Consider the following 23,159-nt stretch of genomic DNA (forward strand, 5'->3'; position numbering starts at 1 on the left):
GTTGGACTGGATGATCTTTAAGGTCCCTTCCAGCCCAAACCATTCGATGATTCTATGAGTACTACTTTCCCAAGTTCAGGTAGATGTACCAAGTAGAGAATACAAAAATCTACTTTGTAGCTTGGAAAAAATATGGCAGGGCTGTCTGTGGAATGCACAGCTCAGATACGTAGAAGGACTTGGCAAATAAAATCATTTGTATGAGTTGATTGGGAACTTCGCTACTTTGGGTGTGAACATCTGCTGGAAGGGCATGCTTGAAATCCAAAACTAGAAACAAAAACCAGCAATCCTAATGTAACACCAAAAATTGTTTTGTGAGGATGGCTAAGAAATTACATTCCCTTCATGCTGATTCACTATCGTTACCTCTACTTTCTCCTTTATAATATTAAGAAGTAATGTGAAGCTGTCCTCTAAAATCTCCAAAGAACAAGTGCTGAAGTATTACATTTAATATCTCAGTGTCTCTGATATCTGTGTTTGTAATATTGGACTTGCTCCTGGAAAGCACTGGAACTAAGTAAGGAAAAGGTTAGGAATGAATCCATAATGTATTTTCATATCTTTTCACAGTGGAAGGTCTTGGTCCTCCGATTGATCTATTGACCATCGTTAACCAGAGCACTTAACAAGATGAGTGAATGTTTAAAACACGGTGGGGTGGAGGGGGAATGGTAATAATGGACAGACTTACCAAGGCTAGACTATTTTAGGTTGATAGCCTGTCACAAGAAACCCGTGGTGTTAAAGCTACTACTATCCTGGAGGGTAAGAACCCCCACCCCACTGGCCTTGCAGGAACTTGTACTATACCTATTTCCCAGCCATGAAATTGCAAAAAATTCCTGTAGATGTAACTATGGTAATTTATGAGTTTATAAATTGTAAATATAATTATACTGGAACATATCTGTTGGCAGGCATAACATTTCACCTAGATGCGTGGGATAGCTGGAAAGAGTTCTTGACTGCCTGTCTCATGGGAAAGCACAGTGTTATCTGAGGAAAAGCCAGTACTTCAGTATGGTAACAAAATGCAGTAAAATATTTTTCCTCTCACGTTTTCCAAACACTACTCTGTTCTAAAACAAACCCTTCAAAAGTTGTCCAGCCTTTCTGTTTAACAAATTAACTATCTCTTAAAAGAGAAGAAGGATTTATGAGAAGCTGTTATGCATCATTTTAGTAATTTAGAACGTTGTTATTTTGAGGGGAGAAGGTTATTTAACATGGTAGGAATACATGTTTTCAGAAAGTAATTTTAGGCACATGGGAATAGCAATGCCATCTCTACATAATTTCAGCACAAAAATGCAATCGTGTACCACCCATAGGACGTGTCAGTATCACCAGAGTGATCTTCTTCCTTTAAATTTGGGCAGTAAGCCCAGTGCCCCTCTGTAAGAGCTCAGTGTTGGTGAGGGCTATACGTGCAAAATGGCTTTGAATTGTGTATTTGCGGCAGGATAACAGAATTATTAGGAAGCAAAGGGCACATAAAATTATTATCTATCTCATAATTTCAGCACGGGTCTATGAAACAGAAGAATTATTTCATTGCAGTTGCAAATACTGGGGGGGGACCACATCATTCTAACTACTGGCGTTTCTGTGGTACACAGCTGGCAGTGTTTACATTGAACCCATACGTTCTCTCCCGCAGTTTCCCAGACTAGTTGTGTGTTCGTTTCCCTTAGAACATCAGTTTCTTCGTGCCGCAGCCGGCCCGGGCGGAACGCGCTTTACTGCGCTGCTGCGAGGGCCCTTTCCCGGGGAAGGCGCCGCCCCCGAGCCGGCCAGAGGCTGCTGCGGGGACGGGGCGGGCGCTGCTCCGCCCGCCCGCGCGGCCTCGCCCGCACCGCCGCCGGCAGCCGCGTCCCGCGGCGGTCCCGCGCAGGCGCGTCCTGAGTCCCAGCCCGCGGGGGGCCGCCCCTTCCTGGGCGGGCGGCGGAGCGCGGGGATGCTGCTGGTGCTGTCGGAGGAGCAGAAGGCGCACCTGGGCTGCCTGCCGCGGCTGGGCGGCGCAGGTCGGCAGCGGCCGCGGCCCCGTCCCCGTCCCCGTCCTCGTCCCCGTCCCCGTCCCCGTCCCTGCGCCAGGCGCCGCCCGCCCCGCAGCTGGCTGGGGCGCGCCGTCCGCCGGGCCTCGGCCTGGGCCCGCGGCGGTGGTTGGGGGCGCCGCGGGGGGCGGGGCGCGGGGCGGGCGCGGCCCTCCGGGGCCTGCAGCGGAGTCGTCTCCTCTCGTTTCAGCCGTCGGCGAGCTGGGGCGCCTGGCGGTGGAGCTGCTGCGGCGGGGCGCGGCGCCGCGGGCCTGCGAGGCAGCCGGCAGTAAGAGCTGGGGGCCGGGCGGGGCTGCCGCGGCGTCTGGCTGCGGCGACGGCTGTCACCCGCCGCGGGCCGGGCCCGGGGAGCGGCGGGGGCCGGGGGTGCCGGGGCCCGGGCGGGGGGGTGCCGGGAGGGGCGGGGCACCGCGGCCCGTGGGGAGCGGGGGAGCCGGGGCCCAGAGGGGGCTCTCGGGCGGGCCGGGATCCGTGGGGAGCGGGGGGGGCCGGGCGGGACAGGGTGGGGAGCGGCCGTAGCGACTCCGCGGCGGGAGAGCGGGAAACGCGGCGGCTTCGCAAAGGCCCCCGAGCCCCCGGCGCACGGCATCAGCGGGGCGGGGCTGCCGAGGGAGCTGGTGGCGGAGGAGCGGAGGGAACTAGCCGGCAGCACGGGGCACTCGGCAGCCCGCCTTCGCAGTCGGAGGCGGCTGTGCCGCGGCCGAGTGCCGGGTTGCGCTCTGTGCTCGCGGGGGGTGCTGCGGGGCCCTTCGTCCCCGAGACAAAATCCGCAAGCTGCTCATTTCTGTACCGCTGTAGTCACGACTAGTTTTAGTTCGTGAGCGTGCAGTTTTCCCTATATCGTGCCGTAAGATGATACATGCCATGGTTTGGGTTTTTCTTGGGTTTTTTGTTTTGTTTGTTTGTTTTGAGTGGGGGATCTAACTTGCTGCTTGATTACATTATTATTTGAAGGGGGCGCAACCCTCTACTTTTTCTTCTTCTCTATGAATGTTTTGCAAGTTAGCTTTGGATGAATTTGCGGGTTTGTGTGTTGTTGCGGTGGCAGCTTAATAAGGAAGTGAAAGGTACTTTGTGCTTTCTTTAAAGGAAAACTTAACATTGATGTTGACACCGTTCAGCATGGTGTAGAAGGACTTACCTATCTTCTTACTGAAAGCTCCAAGCTTATGGTAAGGATACCTCTGTGAAATGAATTGAGGGATGCACTCGAGAGATGTCTTCTAAACACTTATAGCTCTGAAAATACTGATGAATGGAGGAAATCTAGTTCAAAATTCTGATGACATGTATTCTTTTAATTAAAAAAAAAAAGGTGTCTCTTATGCTGTTCTCTCGTTGAAACACAGTGCCTGCGTGGATGACTCGGAAATTTGTATTCAGTGTCTGAAGCTAAAACTTGACATTTTAATAGTGTATAGCACGAACATGCAGTAATTTAGTCTGTATAGAGAAGCATACTTAAGGATTAAGTTCGGTCTAAATAACAAAACTTGAGTGAAGATTTTTTTGTGGTTGTTCAGGTACTGTACAGGATGTGTGCTGTACTAACCCCTGTTAAGTATTCCTTATGTTTGTCTGACATGGTGGGCTTGAGAGCTTTTTCAGCTCCTGACATCAGAAGTTTGGGTGGGTGTAAGCAGATACGAAAAGAATAATAGTTGGATAATTACTGTTTCCATTAGAAAGACTTTTACTATTGACATAGTAGACTATTTGAACAATGAAGACATGGAGAAGGGATACAGAAACAAGTAATTCCAAATTAAACTCAAGCAGGCATTGTTCTGAAGAGCAGGTGGGGAAGGGATTGAAATACTGCAGAATCTTCCCTTGAAGTAAGGTGACTTGACTGACAGATAAATTATAGTGTATTATGGTAGAATGTTGGAACAGGCTGCCCAGGGAAGTGGTGGAGTCACCATCCCTGGAGGTATTTAAAAGACGTGTAGATGAGGCGCTTAGGGACATGGTTTAGTGGGTATGGTGGTGTTGGGTTGATGGTTTGACTCGATGATCTTAGAGGTCTTTTCCAACCTTAATGATTCTATGATTCTAATATAGTTGATCACAGAATGTGTTTACGGTATGAATGCATTGTAAAGGTGAGACATTTTCTGTCGAATAAATAACTGCTTCCACAATGATGAACCAAGCTTCTCTAGTTCAGCACAAAGGTGTTGGCCTGTGGGAATCAGCTTCTCGGGGCCACTCTGAGTTAGTGTAACGTGAGCCTTAAAGTTGTACCGGGTGCTCGCTTACATGTGCAGACATTCAGATCATTTCAGAGCATTTATAATTTGAGTATGAGTATTATGTTAACACATAACATAATGATAAATTGATGATCGAAATATGTACTTCCTCATGACAAAGCTCAGATGCTTTTTTGTGTTGCATTTTGTTCTCTGATATGAAGGCTTAAATGTGAGGATGTTGAGTGTTTTTCCTGTTAAAAAAAATGGTCTAAAACTGTTCCTGAAGTTCGTGCAAATCAGCAGTAATACATCAACATGTATAAATCACTTGAAACGTGGATGATTTGTTTTGTCCTAGCTGTAGAATTGTCCTCTCAGATTTCTGCAGGAAAATAACTGCACCATACCATATGTAATGTTTACTTACAGTTGTACTTGTTTCTCAACAAATAATGATTATTACACAGTTCCGTATTAAGGCCTGAATTGTTATTTCTAGATTTCTGAGATAGACTTCCAAGATTCCATTCATGTTCTGGGATTCTCAGATGAATTGAACAAGTTATTGCTCCAGCTGTACCTTGATAACAGGAAGGAGATCAGAAACATTCTTGGTGAGCTGGCACCAAAGCTTCCCAGCTATCACAGTCTTGAGTGGAGACTGGATGTGCAGGTAACTTCTGTTACGTTTTCAGTATTCTGTATTTTACTTTACTTTTTTTTTAATGTCATAAACAATTACTAAACAATGACTTTATATTATTTTAAAGCAATTAAGGCAGCAGTTTTTCATGTATTTAAAACTGACATAATTTTGTAATTGCATCAAAGATAGCCAGTTATGAAATGAACAGGATATGTAATGATGCAAAGTATTTGTTGCTTTATGAAAATTTAATTCATAGCTCCATTGGTATTTTAAAAATGTTAGCATATACTAAATATATTCGGTCTTAATTATCGCCTAATTTTCAGAACTATTGTGAAAGCATTGATTAAAGTGGATTAGTATTGCTTAATGATAAAACTAAATAATGGATTGTGTATATCTTTAATGTGGATGAAAAGGATTTTTAAACAGTCCTCCAAGCAGGTCATGCAAACCTGTTGTGAGTTGTAAATACGAAAGTTGATCACCATATTTTGTTTGTTTGTTTCCCTATTCCCATTTCATCTAAACTCCTTCATGCAGCTTGCAAGCAGAAGTTTGAGACAACAGATTAAGCCTGCTGTGACTATAAAGTTACATCTTAACCAGAATGAAGATCAAACTGCCCAAGTGTTGCAAACCGACCCTTCTACCCTCCTCCATCTAATTCAGCAACTGGAACTAGCATTGGGGGAAATGAAAACAAACCATTGCAGGAGAATAGTGCGCAACATGAAATAGGATTGATTCATGGCCATTGTCTCACTGAGCAGTTTGTGAAACAACTGAAAACAATGTTCACAAATACCTTTTGAGGAAAAATAAACATCTGGATCAGATGAAATGCTTTCCTGTGCCAGGATCTTGAGCCAGTAATTATAGGCTGAATATCTATAGGTGCTAACTTTACACACCTGCCTGATAGGAGATTGGTAATTGGTTTTGCTTTGCTTGCCAATGTAGAAATTCAGCATGCTATGATAAGAATTTCTTTAGCTGTGGATTAGTATAGTTCTACTTGAAGAGCTTTCCTACATTATGTAGAGCTGTCTCAATATGATATGAAGCTGCACATTTATTTTTACGTTTATCAAGTAGTTTTTTCCCTTGGTTTTGGTTCTGTTTTGAAATTTAAAAAAAAAAAACCTATACTGGTGGGAATGATACTTTACAGGAATGTGTCTTCCATCTAGACTGATGTATGTATGAGTCCTCTTCCTCCAAAGGATTCAGTCAACTCAGAGGCTGGGTGTTGCACTGCTTTTCTACCCTTCTTATATAGCGAAAGAAAATATAATCAAGCTAATACTTCCATTTTAACAAAACTAGCTATAACCCCTATTAGGCAGTCTCATGCTCTCTGCAGGTAGCAGTTACCATAGAAAACCCAGTGGCCTAAGCATAAGTTAGCATGCTGATTATTTCTACATGTAAAGGTGATCTGAAAAATGGCAAAAGCACGGGCTAAGAAGCAGATTAAGAATAGCGTTAACTTCTGCTAAATCTGATCTTCATGTTGTGATGCAACGATTTTTGTTCACCTATTTGGATAGTGTGCTCATAAAGGAAAGACTAGCTAAGTATTGCAACATAAATGATGCTTTTCCATTTTTAAGAAAAATGTCTAACAAAGGGGTCAAAAGTCACTTTTCAGTTGTATTCTAATGCAATATTTTGTAGCTTTTGTGACTAAGGTTCAATAGTTTTACTAATTAATGTTTTACTGTCACTAGTGAGGGTGCATCATAAAGCCCTTAAAGTATATTGGAGAGGACAAATAGGCAAGAGAACGTTAACAGATTCTGGCAATAACTGTATGTTTACCATCTTTCATAGCAACACCACAAATTTCTGTATTAATTGAGTTCCTACATTCACAAATGCATTATTTTCTTATCGTTTTGAATTTTTTGTACCTTTGAGAGGTACTATTTCAAATGAAACCTGCATGGCAGAAGTCCTTTAATCAGTAACACTTACTACCACTTACAAAAAGTCAGTTTTCTAGAATATGCTTATTCTCTAATCGTTTTATATAGTATGGCGATCATGCAAACAAACTTAATTTCCTCTCCCATATATGAATCAGCAGTGTATTTCATTTACCATCCATATGTGGTGACTTTTTTCATAGAATCATAGAATTTTCTTCACATAGAGTATGTGGTAATTAAATGTGATCAAATGTTACTACTTGGGATTTCTGATTAGTATTTTTTTATGTAATTGGCCTACATTTTCAGATGAAGTACAAGAACAGCCTATATGTAGGCCAGTGTTTTCTCCTTATTCCATCTCTCCTCACTATACCTATAGTCTAAGAAGTCATGGCAGCAAAATAGAAGTTTTAGATACAAGTCCTAGAAGCTTTTCGTGTCTCATCTCACTGCTGCCCTATAAATATGAGCATATTTACCTTTCTGTCCCTTACATTTTTTAAAAAAAGAAAACTAGCTACTGTAGAGCTAGTTGGCATCATGGTAAATGCTGGCAAATTACGTGTGTCATGTCCTGAAGCATGTGCTAGGAGACAAGGGGAGGGTTTCCCTCAGTGATTATGAGTAACATGGACAATCCAAAACAGGTTTTGTGAATACAGAATGTTACTAGAAAGCCTGCATATTGTCTTTTTTTGAAGCTTATTACAATGGCGTAGAAGTAAAAACTGCCACACTGAATGGTCTTGGTTCCTCTAACAAAAAATGACCTGAATTGAAGATGGTCAAGGTTAAACTTGGAAGCTAGGTGAAATTTAGAGAAACTCAAAACTCTGGCAGTGATCCATGAACAGACTTAAGAAGAAAAGTAAGGAGAAAGATCCTTTACACCAAGGCTGTTGCTTCTGAATTGTACCTTTCTGAATTGTGCTGGGGAGAAGTACTGAGCCTGGAAAAGCAGCTTCTCATCAGCAAGGGTTCTTAGCTTAATTATCAGAAAGGTAGATTTGCCCTTACGTGAGGTTGGAGTGGGTCTTTCTACAGCTCTGCAAGTTCCCGCTGTCTTCATAGCACACATGGCAGCTACAGAGGGCTTTGCAGCTGCAACAACAGAAGTACTAATGTGCAGACAGAGCAGAATTGTATCTAAAACATGGTGATTAGTGCGAATGCACAACAAATGACACCTACTGCTGTTGATGTCATCACACTGATTTGAGTTACCTATGTTAGCATTACCGTATTGGTATAGCTGCTGTTTTGTAGAGCAGTTGAAGCTAGAGTGAAAAAGCATCGACTTCAATAACCCATAGATAGTGGTAAAATAAGAATTCACTCCTCGATCTGGATTTTTCAGTTTTAATGTAAATTCTATCCAAAATTAAAGGTGACATAATACAACCTGTTTCTTCTCATGAATTTGCAATTGCTTTATAGAAACCCTTGAATAAGACATGGAGAGTACAAAGCATTATTCACAAGCTATTAAAAAAAATGTAATGTTGCTACTTTTAACCCATTTTATTTTTAGTACCTTTTTAAAATTTGCTCTGGTATCTAGCCACTGAAAGCAAAGTTAGATTTGAGGCCATTTCTCTACTTTTTTTTTTTGCAAGTCTGGAAGAACTGATTGTTGATTTTATAACAGAAAAAAAGTTACTTTCAACTCTTATAAAGTTAAGTAACTGATTTGTAGGCAGTTTACATCTCGAAGCAATTTACAAACATCAATTAAATTCTGAATAATCTGTGAGGAAGTTGAGTGTATTACTATAGCATCTTTAGAAATCTATTAAGTATGGAACATAATCTGTTACCTTCAGTGTAGAACTTTTGTATGTTTTGTTTTACTGCCAATTTATCTTTGTTTTGCAAACTGCCCTTCCTGTGTATGTCAAGTAACTTTTGGTTTTATGAAGCAAGCAACTTGTGAATGGCTCCCTGGCACCTTTTTGACAGACCACTAAATTCAGGCAAACTCCATGCCAGTGCAGAGTCCAAGTGCATAGAACAACTGAAAATACAACTAGTTTAAGCATAAACTAGATTGTTTTCTTGAAAGCAGAGTTAGGCTTAGCCCTTAGCTATATGCTTCTTAACAGATTTGTATCATAGTTTATTGTTTCCTGGTCTAAACAGCAGAGGGCAGAAAGTTTGGGTTTTATATTCTACAAAGAAGTTCGTTACACAATCATTTTCAGTGTTTGTCTTCTGATAAGAATTGTTCATAGTGTCAAGACTTAGCTTGGAATGTGTTTCACCTTATATTTTCCAAATTTGTGATCAATTTTAAACTGAAACCAGTAAAACTTCCAGTTTTCAACCACTGTAGAACATTGTTTCTTGAATCTGCTGATTAATTTGCTAAGCCGCTTAGCAAAGAACATAATATAACCCAATTCTTAAAACTCAGGAGGACATAATTTGTTTGGTGTTGTAAAATATTTATATTCTAAGCATTGAGTAAACTCGAGAAGCAATGATTTTCTTCCTCCTGTTTTTCTTTTTTTTAAATCCTTTTCAATGAACTTGGTATGATCACTGTCCATTTTGTAAAATCCATTAAGTTTCTGATCCAAGTTTTAATCAATTCTCCATCTCTGAAGCGTATTTAGACTCTCCTACAAGCTTTATTTTCTTGTACTTTTGCTTGTCCCTGCCACGCTTTCTTGCAAGCTTTTAATGTACTAGACTAAATACTTTTTCACCTTTTAACTGGCTAATTAATTAGATGTTTCTTGAATTATATGGGGTAAACTTTTCATTTGAACAGCTATGGAGTTAGTTTAGATATACATATATATAAATAAAATCAGTATCTGAACTTTGGATGAGGCCTACAATTCTCATTTAACAGAAAACCCACTGAACTAAGATTTTGTCCTAACATTATATTTTTAATTTAACGTTAAATGTATTAGACCTGTTTTAAATTTAGTGCTGTTTATGAAATCTGTCCATAGACTCAAAGGGATGAATGGTGATTCTGTTTCAGTTCCAGTTTTTATAAGAATGCCTGTTTCCTATACGGTGACTTTGTAATATTAACAATAGATGGTGTGTAGGAAAGGAAGTCCAAAATTAGGAATAACCTGGCAAAACTCCATGAGTAAAGCTCTGCTGTTTCTTACCTACCTAAATAAAGGGAAGGAAGTTTCCTGTCACTCTATGCTTGGCTTTGTGGTCAGGGTCAAGTATATTACAGCACAATCTCTTTTTTAAAATACTCTTGCTGATTTTATTTTCAAGATAAGTATAAATTGTGGCAGTTTGATTACTGCAGTTGTATCCTGAATTTTGAAATTTCACTCACCCATCAGATTATTTGTGTCAATAGAGAACGCTATTATTTCATTTAGGGTTCTGGGTTTTGATTTATTTGAAATGTGGCAGGTTTTAAACATTACCGGTAGTTCTACTGAAGATGGAGTAGTGAGCAGACTGCTTTTACGTGCATAGAAGTGCAGGTTTTACTTGATTGTGTAATAGAATTTTACAGTACATTTTAGGAATTACCATGATTGGCAGGTTTATGACTTGCTTATTCTAGATTCTTTATGACAACTTATTCTAAATACATAAGGACAGGCAATCCTTAAGTCCATCCATCAAATTAATGAAGTTTGTAACAGGAACACCACTCTAAATAGTTGCATCCTGATTGTCCCAAAATGTAGATAATATTCAGGCCATAGTGACCAAATACGCTGCAAAACACATTAAATACATTTTTTCCCCCCCACCATTAAATATGTAAGAACCTTCTACGGATCTTACTCTCTTCCTTTTCCTATCTATCGCTCTGTCAAAGTGTGTGGGGGGGGGTGGCAAAAGGAAAACTTAAGTAAGCAGATTAAAACTGAACTTCACTTTATAGAATCTATTTTACTCCATAGTGTGCTTGTGTGTGCGTGAACATTCAAAGCAGCATTCCTAGTGCTCCTAACAGATACTTAAAATACCAGAACTGCAGAAGTCGGGAAGCTTCTCTACCAGGCCTTTCCAGCATTCTGTGTTCATAGATCATAAGTTCATAAGATAACAGGAAAATTTCTGTCCTGTTAGGTTTGTCTTTAGCGGAAGCCCTAAGCAAGCCCTAATTTTAGAGAAATCCCTCAGTTGGTACTCACACTATTACTGAGACAAAACCTGTTGTAAACATTTTTGTTCTGAATTTCAGGAATTGGTTAATAATTTGATATGGATGGCCTTTAAAACACCATTGTTTATGCTTTTCTACATCCAAATGTATCTTCTAATTTCCAGATCTAAGAATTCACAAGTTTCCCAAATACTGTTCAGTTCTTGCTGGGGATTGCAGTTTTGGATTTTGCTGACAAGACAGTTTCCACAATCTGAAATGGAAAGCATGAACGCACAGGGCAGCCATCTCAGCCTGTAGTGTTGATGATGTTCAAGATGTGTTAAGAAATACATGACACTACCTTTTTATTTTTTTTTATATATATATATATACACACACACTTACTAGGTGACAACTGGTATGTCTTACACGAACAGCAGTAGCAGGATCTTGGAATAATTAGGCTCTGTTTCAAATTGCCCTGCTGAGCTTGAGCAAATCATATGCCCTCTGTATTGGACACAGGAAATTCGAAGTGGAAGACTCTCCCAAAATATCAAATCTGATTGTAATTAAAATATTAGCTTTGTTTCCTGGCAAAATCTACATCAGAAAACCCTCCCCATGTACATGCAGTTTTTATTAGCAAAAAAGAAAACTCTATTTATACTGTATCTTTCTGCAAGTTAAATCAGTTACGCTAGAAAAAGTGCTTTTCATGCTGGTATGATTCTCAGCACTGTTCTATGCTACGCTACTGCTAAAGTTTGCAGAGCTATTCCAGAATATTTTTTCCTCTGTAGCTACTCCTGTGGATTTTAGTCTTGTTAGCTGGGTAGTTGTTCTGGTATTGTCAGCAGTGTTCACACAGGGAGCCAGACTGAGGTAACTATTGCAGAACAACTCTTGCCAGTAAGATCATACTTTATTAAGCAATTTTTTTTTTCTTTATGCAATTCTGGACTTCTGTTCAGAAGCACCAGAGCAGATCAGGTCCCAGTTTATTTTATGTGACTATTTTAGGACTTACTTATCCCACAGAATTTGGCCAAAAATGATCTTCCAAATCTGTCTCGCGTAACTGAAAGTCTTAAAGACTAGCTGTTTTTCTGTCCTTTGAACATTACCACCATTTCCACAAATGTGAATTTGTTTCCTAATTCATTTATGTGCTTGGAACAAGCAGCTGTAGTGTGGTGACTTCAGACATGGCTTCAGCTGTTTGCAAACTAGACACTACAGCTTTTCCTAAATCACTGTTGTTTAAGTGTAATCTGACTTTGTATTGATGTGGATGAGCAGCGTTGGTATGTCCCATTCCATCGGCTTTGCTGTAAAGCGAGTAACCTCTGAGACACAAACATTAGTGCAATTTTTTGGTTAGCACAGCTGTTTCTGAAATGAATGTCTGAGCAGTCGTCTACTACAGATGTTCACATAGTTTTCTTGCCAGTGAAATTACATCAACTTATAAAACAACATGAACTAAGCTGACAGAAGTTTGTTTGGGTTTTTTTTTTTGCTAGCAGACTGCGTCCACATTAGAGGTTTTGCTGGCTTGGAGGTGTTGGCTGGGAAGGTATGCTGACATAGCTATTTTGGTGACACACTGTAATACACACCAGGTCTTTGTATTAAATAAGCCACATCACAGTTGGCTACATAGGATATTCTTTGTGTGCATTCTGAGGTGCCAACCAAAGTCTAAAAGCTGTTAGCTACCTGAGAAACAAATAGCTGTGAAATGCACACAGATAAAACCCAGAATCTTAAGCATTGACCCCTTTGTTAAAGAACACAATACATTTACTGAAGTATACCTTTCCAGAAGAAGTCTCTTGAAAATTAGATTAATATAGAACTATTAGCAAGAGCATAAAGCATAATATACCAAAAAAAGTCTCTCAAACATTACCCAATTGCCACAAGTGCAAAAATTATTAATTTGCATGACAAACGATATGTTTCTTTTAAAGTGTCAATGTATGTGTATGATGCACATGTATACCTTTTTATAGTGAAACTTAATGTAACGTGTTTACTGTTCCATTGTATTCTTTGTTCTCCGTTTATTTCCTCCTATTTATTTTGAAGGAATAGAAGCTTTCTTTTTATATATGGCTTTTTTTCACTGAAGTATATGAAAGCAAGTAGATGTAGTTAATGACCGCTTAAAGTCTCTTTGCACAGTGCATACCCAAACAGAAGGCAAGAACTGTGCATGCTCTTCCTGGTCTGCACTGTGTAATTGTTACTCAGTTACCCAGAAAGCATGAGATTTTTCCAGGGAATCCTGAATGTTTTTTTTTTATAATAGACATCACACATGCACCTTCACCTATGTAGGCTTTCTCAGAAAAATTTTAATGTATGTAGGGATTTGATACAAAGCAGTGATGGATCTAGATTAAAAATTACATGTGGTATTGTTTCTTTAAACCATTAGATGCTCATTATCTAAGTGTACATTTAAAAATGCACTTATTTCTTCTGATCTGTTTGCTTGGCTTTCCACTGAAGTATAGACTGAATTTGCTGCTAGAAAATGTATGACAAATAGGCTCTACTCAAAGTACTGTACTTTTATAAATGCTTCAGTTGAACAAAAAAAGTCTGTACTATTCAAAAACATTTGAACAGCACACGAAATTGAGGTAATGTTATTGTCTTATTTTTTATAATGTATGATCTTGTAATTAGAAGAAAGAAGTAATGTTAAGGAGGCTTTCTATGTCACATTTGTGGTTTGGTTCCTTTATCACTTAATCCAATCCCATTGTGATGGAAGTGTCATTGTCTTCCATGGACCTGAACATACTGAATCATTTTCTATAAAAGCTGGTGGTCATATCCTATTTTTGTGTCCAAAGAAGGAAGTTACTATTTTCTGATCAAAGAATAATAACAACAATACTATAAGAATTTATTCTTACAGTTTTAATCACTTTCAGATTAGTAGAGAAAGATGCTTTAGCCTACACCAAGTGGTACAATAGCAGCTAATTCTATTATTCAGTAAAAAGTGCAGCTGAAATACTATCATCTTGCTGAAGATGACAGTTCTAGCTGTAATAAATACTCCTTAAGTTTAGAACAGATGTGCATATACTTACTCATGAGTGCCACACTGTCTTATGGAAGTGGTCTAATTAATGTAGATGAGATGTCACCATGAATGAGATTATCAGAGCCTTGCCTTGAATAGGCATGTCATCTGGAAAGGACTGTAATAGGTAGATGTGTGTGTCTTTACTCAAGGATACAGAGGCCTGGAGGAAGCAAAAAAGCCCTTGTAAAGGCTGTATGAAAAATCACTTATGTTCAGATCATTATCAGTACAATAAGCACATGCACACACACACAATCATCTAATATCCAAAGGTTTTAAACAAGGAAATTGCAGCAAAAAAAATATGTAATATCTGCATAACCCTGGAGCAGGTGCTGTAATTAGCACAGCTGTCTGAGCTAGTAAAAATGCTAGCAAGTAACCCAGTACGGAAGCAGTAGAAGAATGGTACAAAAGATAGCATGGAAAATTCTTAGGGAAGGGAAGCATAAACAAGTCTCAGGGGTACTGGGTTTCCTGACCAGAAATATAGCAGATGTGGAAAAAAAAACCACCACAAAAAAAATCCCAAGGAGGAGATCTGCCTTGCCAATGGAAACATGAACAGGAAATGTAAGGAAAAACAAATGACACGGAATATTTGTTGAAGCAAGGAAATCAGGAAATGCACAAACAAGATCTGTTCCACAGAGCTAGCTGATCCTAATCCGGAGTTCATGTACAGGCTTAAGCTGTGAATCTCAGAATCTACATTACCAATATTAAATGTAACACTGATCAAGGGACAAAGATTCTTCAAGAGTCAGGTCCAAGTTCTAAGCTGGAGAAGCCCAATGAAGTTCAGAATAGTTCATGCTGCTTCTTCAGAAATAAGTAAGAGTAAGAAATAAGTAAGTTCAGAAGAAAATTACTTAGCGAAGACTTTTCTAATCTAGATTCTGATTACTGAGGAGGATGTATTCTCATGTATTCTTATCGATCAGCATAGCCTGGAGGCTGTCCAAAATGCAGAAATAAAATTAAGAAATGCATTACTAAAATAATGTGCGTTTGTATAGCCAGTATGTGATATCTGTATGTGTATAGTCATAAAAACACTGTATGCTTCCTCTTGTAAAAACCAACACTGAAGTTGGAAAGTGAACAATATTATTCTTTATAGATGCAGCTACTGAATTTAAGCAAATTCTGGGTCAATCACCATTCAAAAGTTGTTTCAAGTGCACCAAAAAAAATGGGAATATTACAGACCGGATCAAAAAATTTGTATGTATTACATTTACTTTGTAGAAAGCCTCAGGAATGCATTTTGATGACAGCTCTGGCTTCTAGTATAGACTAAAGGACAGTGAACAGGCAGTCAGGATAGATCCACGAAGTATCACACCTGTATTTGAAACACCGCCTATGGATAGTGAGTTGGAAAGATTTATGATACAACTCTGCACTGAATTCGTACCGTTCAGCAAAGGGCTAAACCTTACCTAAAGTACAACAAAGCAGTTGTAGTCCATGTCACCATGAATGCTTCCTTCCTTTTTTCCCGAATACGTGGCCCCCATTACCATAGCATCACTATATTATGCTATGAAGCTTGTATGTGAACTAATTTAAGCATCATTTTGCTTCCAGAAATTAATATCACCCACGAACTTCCTGAATAATGGTTTCAAAGCAAAGCTAATTAGGTTGACAGAAATGCAGTTGCATCAGTAGAGAAAACGCTCCGAGTTTCCTTGAACACTTAAGCAACGCTTTTAACTGCATTGCGTGACAGGAAGGTGCAGCTGCTCCGCCTGCTGCGGGCCCCGGGGCGACGGCCGGGCCGGGCCAGCTGCTCCCGCCAACGAGCCGGCACCGCTCCCTGTGGGGCGCCTGGGGCCCTCCGCAGCGCGCAGGGCTGCGGGCCGGCGGCGAGCGGGGCTGCGCCGCCGCGCTCACCCGGAACGCCCCGCCCGGCGTCCACGGCGCCGCCTTCCCCCGGCCTCCGCCAACTTCGTGCGGGACGGGGGTAGCGGCGGCCGGAGCGGCGGGGCGGGAGGGATGCGAGGACAGACCCCGGCCGGGCCCGACCCCGGTGGGCTCTGAGGGACACCCCGGCCCCGGCGGGCCCTGAGGGACACCCCGGCGGGCCCCGGCCCCGGTGGGCCCTGAGGGACACCCCGGCGCGACCCGGCCCCGGCGGACCTTGAGGGACACCCCGGCGGGGCCGGGCCGGAACAGCCCGCCCCCCGCCGCCCCGAGGGCCCCTCTGCTGCGCGGGAAAGCCGCCCCCGTCCCGCAGCGGCACCGGGTACCCAAAGTTTCCGCGGCAGTTGCATAACTGCGGGCGGGGCGAGGGCCGGGCCCGGGCCGCCGGGGGGCGGGCAGGAGGGGCCGGCGCGGCCCTCGCCCCGCCGCTACCCGGCGCGGCCCGGCCCGGGGGCGGGCGCCGCGCTGCCCGGGGGCTGACCCGCCCGCCCCTCCGCCGGCCGCCCGGGACACCGACTCTACTGGCGGGGGCGCAGAGGCACTCCCCGCGCCGTCCGCCTCGCCGCCCGCCCGCTCCGGCAGAGCGGCACTGCTCCCGGAGAGCCGCCCGCCCGGCGCCGAAGGGCACGTCCTCGGCGGCGGCCTGCAGCGGGGCCGGCGCCGGCGACTGCCTGCCCCTGGGACGTCTGCGTCCGCCGCCGGGACCGACGGGTGGAAAATGAACCCCGCTCCCGCGCCTCCGCCGCCGGGGCAGCAGGTGATCCACGTCACGCAGGACCTGGACACGGAGCTGGAGGCGCTTTTCAACGCGGTCATGAACCCCAAGCCCAGCTCCTGGAGGAAGAAGATCCTGCCCGAGTCCTTCTTCAAGGAGCCCGACTCGGGCTCGCACTCGCGGCAGTCGAGCACGGACTCGGGCGGGCCCCCGCCGCGGCCCGCCGCCGCGCAGCACGTCCGCTCCCACTCCTCGCCCGCCTCGCTCGTGGGCTCGGGCGCGGCGCAGCAGCACGCGCACCTCCGCCAGCGCTCCTACGACGTGACGGACGAGCTGCCGCTGCCGCCCGGCTGGGAGATGGCGCTCACGCACACGGGACAGCGGTACTTCCTCAAGTGAGTGGGGCGGCTGCGGGGGCGCTGGCGGGGAGCGCGGCCGGAGCTTCTGCGGTCGGCGGTGGCGGCAGCCCCGGGGCGGACGCGGGATCCTGGGCCGGAGGGCGGTTGCCGTGGCCTGGGCCGCACCGGAGGAGGGCTGTCGGTCTAGTTTCACGCCGGCCAGCCGGGGCGAGCGCGGGGGTGGGGGGGTCGCCGTGCCGGCCGGACGCGAGCTGCGCCGTAAGGCGGAGGGGCGGCGAGGGCCGCCCGGGGCGGGGGAGCAGCGCCGTGAGGCGGGGGCGGCGGGGGGCGCCCGGGTAGGGGTGCAGCGCCGTGAGGCGGCGGGGGGCGCCCGGAGGGGGGAGGCAGCGCCGTGAGGCGGCGGGGGGCGCCCGGGGGGGTGGGGGGTGGGGTGTGCTGCGCCGTGAGGCGGCGGGGGGCGCCCGGGGCGGGGTGCTGCGCCGTGAGGCGGCGGGGGGCGCCCGGGAGGGGGGGAGTGCAGCGCTGTGAGGCGGGGGCGGCGGGAGGCGCTGAGGCTTTCCAAGTCTGAGGTGGATGCGAAAGCCCAGGGGGGAAACTGCTTCCCACCTCACCCGTGGGAAGAGGACGAGCGATGTGAAGCGAGCCGCCGGGCGCGGGCTGGAGGGCTGCTCCCGGAGCCGGGGGCAGAAGCCCTGCCTGTAAGCTGTCGGTTCTGTACTGCTTTCCTGCTTGGCCACACGGCCAAGATTCAGAAACTAATTTTTTAAAAATAAGTTTAATAGCAGTTGTTCCAGGGAGTTTTCCAGAATGTGGGAGCAGGACACTCTGTGTCTGTGACCTGTTGGAGGTAAAGTAGTCTGGGGATGGGGGAACTCCATAACGCGGGCTCCCAGGTCTCCTGTCCAGGCTTTAACTGCGAAACCCCGCGTTCGTATCATGGGTGGCTTTTCACAAACGGAATGCACTGCTGCAGTACAAGTGTGTATTATATTTATAGCATCCATATCTTTAGGGATATGGGAGGAGGCTTCCTTATTTTAGGGACAGATTTTGAGAAGTGTGGTAACATAACTGCCCATCCCTTCTGGCCAGTAATTTTGGCCAGAGTGTTTTATTTATGACATTTGGAATTTGATTCAAAGCACTTTAATAGGCCTGAAAATATGTAGTAATTGTAATATGTGATAAGGCAACAGTGCCTTATTTTGGTAGATTCTGTATCTCTGCTCCAGATTCATTGCAAATTAAGTGGCACTGTTTTAACCCGGTAAATATGCAGTGACAAAATATTTAGAAATGAAATAAAACATTTACTGATGAAGCATCTACCTAAGGATATTGAGGGAGTTAAACTGCCAGGGCTACAGGAGATCATTTACTCATTTACTACTGCCTTCTCAGTGAGAAGAGTAGTATCTTGGCTTCACGTTCAGCCGTGTGTATCTCTGTTCAGCCATATAAATGGCATATAGACATTGCACAAGGGGAAAGGTAGAGAATGTTTACTGTCTAGAAAAATGAATAAATGCATAGTTCACGTGATTCTATAGTGATTTCCTTGCCTTGTGGCTTTGGAATCTCCAAAGGATTACTCAAGAGCCCAGTCTTCAAATCACTCAGCACAGAGTTTAGATTTTTGCCTCTTGTCATGCTCTGAGTTACTAGCAAAGCACAATTTTCTGCCATTTTGTATATTACTGTATATGGTTTATAATATTGGGTGGTCATGTACCAGACTCCAAACTTAGGAGCTTTTTGTTAATCTGATTTATCACCTGAATGGGAACATCTTGTTGCTCTGCAGTTTGCATGTATTTTTCTTAATAGAGCAGGACAGAGAAGCAGCAGCTGACTGATGGAAGCACAGATCATTCATAAATAAATATTTTATATGAATTCTTGCTAGGGCTTGGCCAGCAGGTGTTTTCAGATACCTCTGGCTAAAAATTACATAACGTAATCTTTGTCTGCTGTTTGGTTTTTGACTAATATCAAAACGAGCTCATGTGATTTCAGCTTCCTGTCACACATTTCTGACATAGGGACAAGAGTTTTCCAAGTTGATGGGTTCTTGTTGCTTAGGCCAAAAATGCAAGTCCTTTATTAAAAAAAAGCATGGATAAAAACCCAAAACCAAATCCTGTCAACAGTAATATTCTGATTAACAACATCCTTTTTCAATATAAAATAAAATTTTCATTGTGTATATAATTTGTTACCTAAGTTAGTATCTGTTTTGTTTCCCCAGTTTTATTTATCCAACAGAACGTTTCTCATTTCTATAAAAAATAATTGGAATAATGTGTTTCTTTTTACCTGTAATGTGTTTCTTTATACCTCAGTGCTTTTGGGAGTAATACTTGGCTATAAAATGATCACATATGAATTATAATATTATTATAATAATATTATATTATTATTACAAGTGGTGTAATGTTTTTCAGGTGAAAATAGAATTTTCTGCAGAAATTTAAGGTTGTTTTTGGAAAGCAGCATTTAAAACTACAGAAAGCAGCATTTAAAACTATGCGCAATAATATATAGGGTTCAAGTCAGATGATGTGCTTGAAAATCCTATTTGGTCAAACCAGGCATACAAAGTTACATTTTCCTATATTCAAGGCAAAAAAAAATTGCCATTCTTTCCAGCCTAATGATAAAGATTTGTTTATAGTCATTAGCAAAAGAAAATCGAGACGCAAATTAAGAGTAAATAGCCAAATTAGGTCTTGTTAAAGCCTTTATTTGTTGAAGTTCAGAATGCCATTTGTTATATTGAAACCCATTTTCAAGAATTATTAAACAAAAGTAGCGATGGGAGTTTCAGTGAACAGTGAGCTAACCTTGTTGACAGGGAACCAGCTATAACTTGAAGCAATCGCACTCCGGCATGTCAGTTCCTGCAGAAATTTTCTGGCTGTGACTGGAAGAAACATAAGTAGCCTGGGGACCACTCCACCCTGTAATTAAATACCAAACCACAGAAGTGGGGGATGGAAAACAGACTAATGAACACACACTTACAGCAATGTTATCTAAAGCATTTTTCTGTGTGTGCATGTGTGGAAAAAAATTTAAGTGTGATTTATTTCTGATAAAAAGGGGTTCTGGAAAGACAGGCAAACTGCCTTGCGTAGCTCTCATGTTGGTAAGTGGGAATATCAGTTGCATATCGATGCACATGCTGAGCTGTGTACACATATTCTGTAAAAAGAATTTTTCAAGTATTACTTTCCACCAATTTGTTTTTAGGTGGTACAGCCTCGTATTTCAAATGAAGACTAAGGATTTAATGTTTTCTCAGTGTGTGTACAGTGCTTCTTGGTCAGAATCTAATTTCATTCCAGAAAGTAATCGGAATATAGAGAGTACGGTGTTTGCACTGAACAGATTTGTGAAACTGTTCCCGCTGTTATCTTTATCACACTGTGTTTTTTAAAATATTACAGTGAACATTTGCCATACCAGGACATATTTGCCAGTCAATCCTGCTCAAGGGGAAAGAAGGCTAATTACTTTCAATATTTGATTTACTTGACATGTTCAAATTTTTTCCTACTGGTTTCTGTTGGTGGAGAAGCTTGATTTAACACATGATCAGTTTTATATTACTGAGCGTGTTCAGCAGTTCAACAGGAGAAGAAAAGTAATGTAAATACTATGAAAATACTTTTTTTCTGAAAATGACAAAACAAATAATACAAGACAGTTGAAGTGCTCAAATGATTTCCATATATAGCCTTTCCCTGAAAGCCATTTGTGTTAATTCTGTAGAGATTGTTACTATTTTATATTGATGTTGTGCTTGGTGCTGTACAGTATTCATAGTAGAGATACTTTCCCGCCTCAGGAATGTAGTTACACAACTAGAAATTGAGGAGGAGATGGATAATGCATGAGACAGTTACTCTGTTAGGTTCTGATAAAAGCGTGGAAAACGCTAGCACCTTTGTACGACACTTTCGCAGTATTGTTCCACAGTTACGACCACAGTTACTCATGGACACGATGCACGCCCTGTAAGGTGGGGCTTACATCGATGTAGCTTTCTTTGGTCCTTGTAGAAAAATGGTGCAAAGCAAGAGGCCATGCCTCCTCGCTGGTTTTGGTGTCATGCATGAGAAAGAGACATTTACAGAAGCATGCGGCTTTTGGAGCATTTAATCTACACCTTAAGGGATTTGTTTTGTTCCCCATCTCCAGTGGTTATTCATGTGGGAGTTAGTGCCTGAACTGCTCCCCTTGCCAGTGTCTCTTTATTAAAAATAAGTTACAATGTGCAGGACGGTACTGAGATATGTTACTACTAATGACTTTTATCTGGAATTAGTGTATTGAAGAGTTCCTAACAGACAGGAAAGCTGTGATACAATACCAAAGTTTAACTGATGGAAATTCAACTGTAGCTCACCTTTGTAACTCATTTTAGAGATGCTTAGAAAGTTCTGAGATCGGAATGTACACATCAAAACCAAATTTGCAAGCTGTGATTGACAGCATTAGAGGTCTATCTGATTGCTGTCTTAACTGGAGTCTGTAGTTCAAATGCTATTTTAATGATAATGTTATAAATTCAGAGAACTTCCTTAACTTTTGTGCAAATAAGTATTGGTTTTTATCTTCCTGCTTCCTGGGATCAACGTGATGCATGGAGTAATTTCAGCATCTTGATTCTATGATTGGGCCAGATCTCATTTTGGCAAATCTTGAGTGATTGGGCTTTGTCTAAGGGACCTCTAGTGTAATCAAATAGGAGAGACGATCAGCACATGAACTCCTTAGACATATGCAGTTAGGTCATCTAATTCCTACAAATGAAAATATGAAATACATGAAATACAAAAATAGGAAAAATAATTTTAGGATTAGAAATAAGTTGTTATATTTTCTTGATTTAATAATCTTTGGTACTATGTATAAGCAAGAAAAACAATGGAGTTTCAAAGTTGTCTCTCAAAACCGAGAGTTAGTTGAGTTTGCTAGTTAGTTTATTGCAAATATCAGGCCTTGATAGAATTTTTGCCCAACTGTGGACAGAACAAGAATTTCAGAAATTGACCTTATACATTGTTCAGGAATAACTGCTTTATTTCGGTACAAAATACTGTCTACATTTCTGGTAGGGGAGAGTAATCTATATAAATTTGAATATGCTCCCAAAATTAGGTGTGTAAATTTTAAAGTACAGCAGAAACAATAGACTTGGTAAGAGTATTTAATAAGTTTTATTAAAGAACGGTCGATATTGAAAGTTATTACTGGGACATACTAATAAAAGCCATAGACACTGAATTCTTTGTATTTTTCTGTAGCTTACATTTTAATAATTGTTGGACTATGATAATTATTTACCCAAATTATATTTTTAATAGGAAGTTAAGAGCAAGTTTATGCATTCATTTGCTGACAGTAGTTTACAAATAATATCTTCAGATGAATTTTCATAGAATCAGAGAATGGTTTGGGTTGGAAAGGGCCTTTAAAGACCATCTAGCCCAACCCCGCTGCCATGGGCAGGCACATCTTTCACTAGGTCAGTTGCCCAACGTCCCATCCAATCTGACCTTGAACACTTTCAATGATGAGGCATCCACAGCTTCTCTGGGCAACCTGTTCCAGTGTTCTAAAACTTCATGCTTTCAACCTAAATGGTAAAACACCAGGTGGCCTAGTAGTTTATGGAAAGAGCTTTGTAATTTAATACACAAATTTTGAAAAATCAGAATGTCAGAAATATTTTTAATTTAACTTTATAATGGACCGCATTTTGGCTTATGGGCTTAAAATTTTGGTTTTGAATTAATATACTTTTTTAGAGGTAACTGCTTTTGTTGCCAAAGGCACATGAATGTGTCAGGCATGCAGATTTAGTTACAACAACAATGGCCTTATAGCAGAAATCAGTGATATGTTAAAAACTATTTCTAGTGTCTTTGGATGGTCCTGTTCAGAGCTGGGTCACATCTTATTGACTGATATCTATTTTAGATCTTGACTGAAGAGAGCTGGTGAAAAGAGCAGAACATGGCGTTCTAAGTTATTGTATTGCAGACTGACTCTACAGATCTGCTGCGGCTGGAGCGATAGATCGTGTTTATTGACACTGGTTGTAAATG

The 23,159-nt window shown here is 42.3% G+C and overlaps 2 protein-coding genes across 2 annotated transcripts in view; both read left to right on the plus strand.

Moving 5' to 3' along the window:
• The first annotated feature begins 1,912 nt into the window (after window positions 1-1,912).
• COMMD2 (COMM domain containing 2) lies at window positions 1,913-10,008 on the plus strand. Its single transcript, XM_075157585.1, has 5 exons — window positions 1,913-2,030; window positions 2,251-2,328; window positions 3,150-3,232; window positions 4,758-4,931; window positions 5,451-10,008. The coding sequence occupies exons 1-5, from the start codon at window positions 1,964-1,966 to the stop codon at window positions 5,646-5,648; spliced, it is 600 nt and encodes a 199-aa protein (XP_075013686.1). The 5' UTR covers window positions 1,913-1,963; the 3' UTR covers window positions 5,649-10,008.
• Window positions 10,009-16,451: 6,443 nt separating this feature from the next.
• The window catches only part of WWTR1 (WW domain containing transcription regulator 1), an 87,426-nt gene continuing 80,718 nt past the window's right edge, over window positions 16,452-23,159 (plus strand). Inside the window, exon 1 of the mRNA XM_075157586.1 lies at window positions 16,452-17,079. Within this exon, the coding sequence (XP_075013687.1) occupies window positions 16,688-17,079 (392 nt within the window). The 5' untranslated portion in view covers window positions 16,452-16,687. The remainder of the gene's footprint in view (window positions 17,080-23,159) is intronic.

Source organism: Calonectris borealis, chromosome 9 (assembly GCF_964195595.1).
Source record: "Calonectris borealis chromosome 9, bCalBor7.hap1.2, whole genome shotgun sequence".
Classification (NCBI taxonomy): domain Eukaryota; kingdom Metazoa; phylum Chordata; class Aves; order Procellariiformes; family Procellariidae; genus Calonectris; species Calonectris borealis.

Bases quoted from the DNA above. Each gene is read 5' to 3' on its own strand.
- COMMD2 (XM_075157585.1), top strand. From the start codon at position 1,964: ATGCTGCTGGTGCTGTCGGAGGAGCAGAAGGCGCACCTGGGCTGCCTG. The intron at 2,031-2,250 runs GTCGGCAGCGGC...CTCTCGTTTCAG, and splicing joins GCCGCGGCTGGGCGGCGCAG to CCGTCGGCGAGCTGGGGCGC. The intron at 2,329-3,149 runs GTAAGAGCTGGG...CTTTCTTTAAAG, and splicing joins GGCCTGCGAGGCAGCCGGCA to GAAAACTTAACATTGATGTT.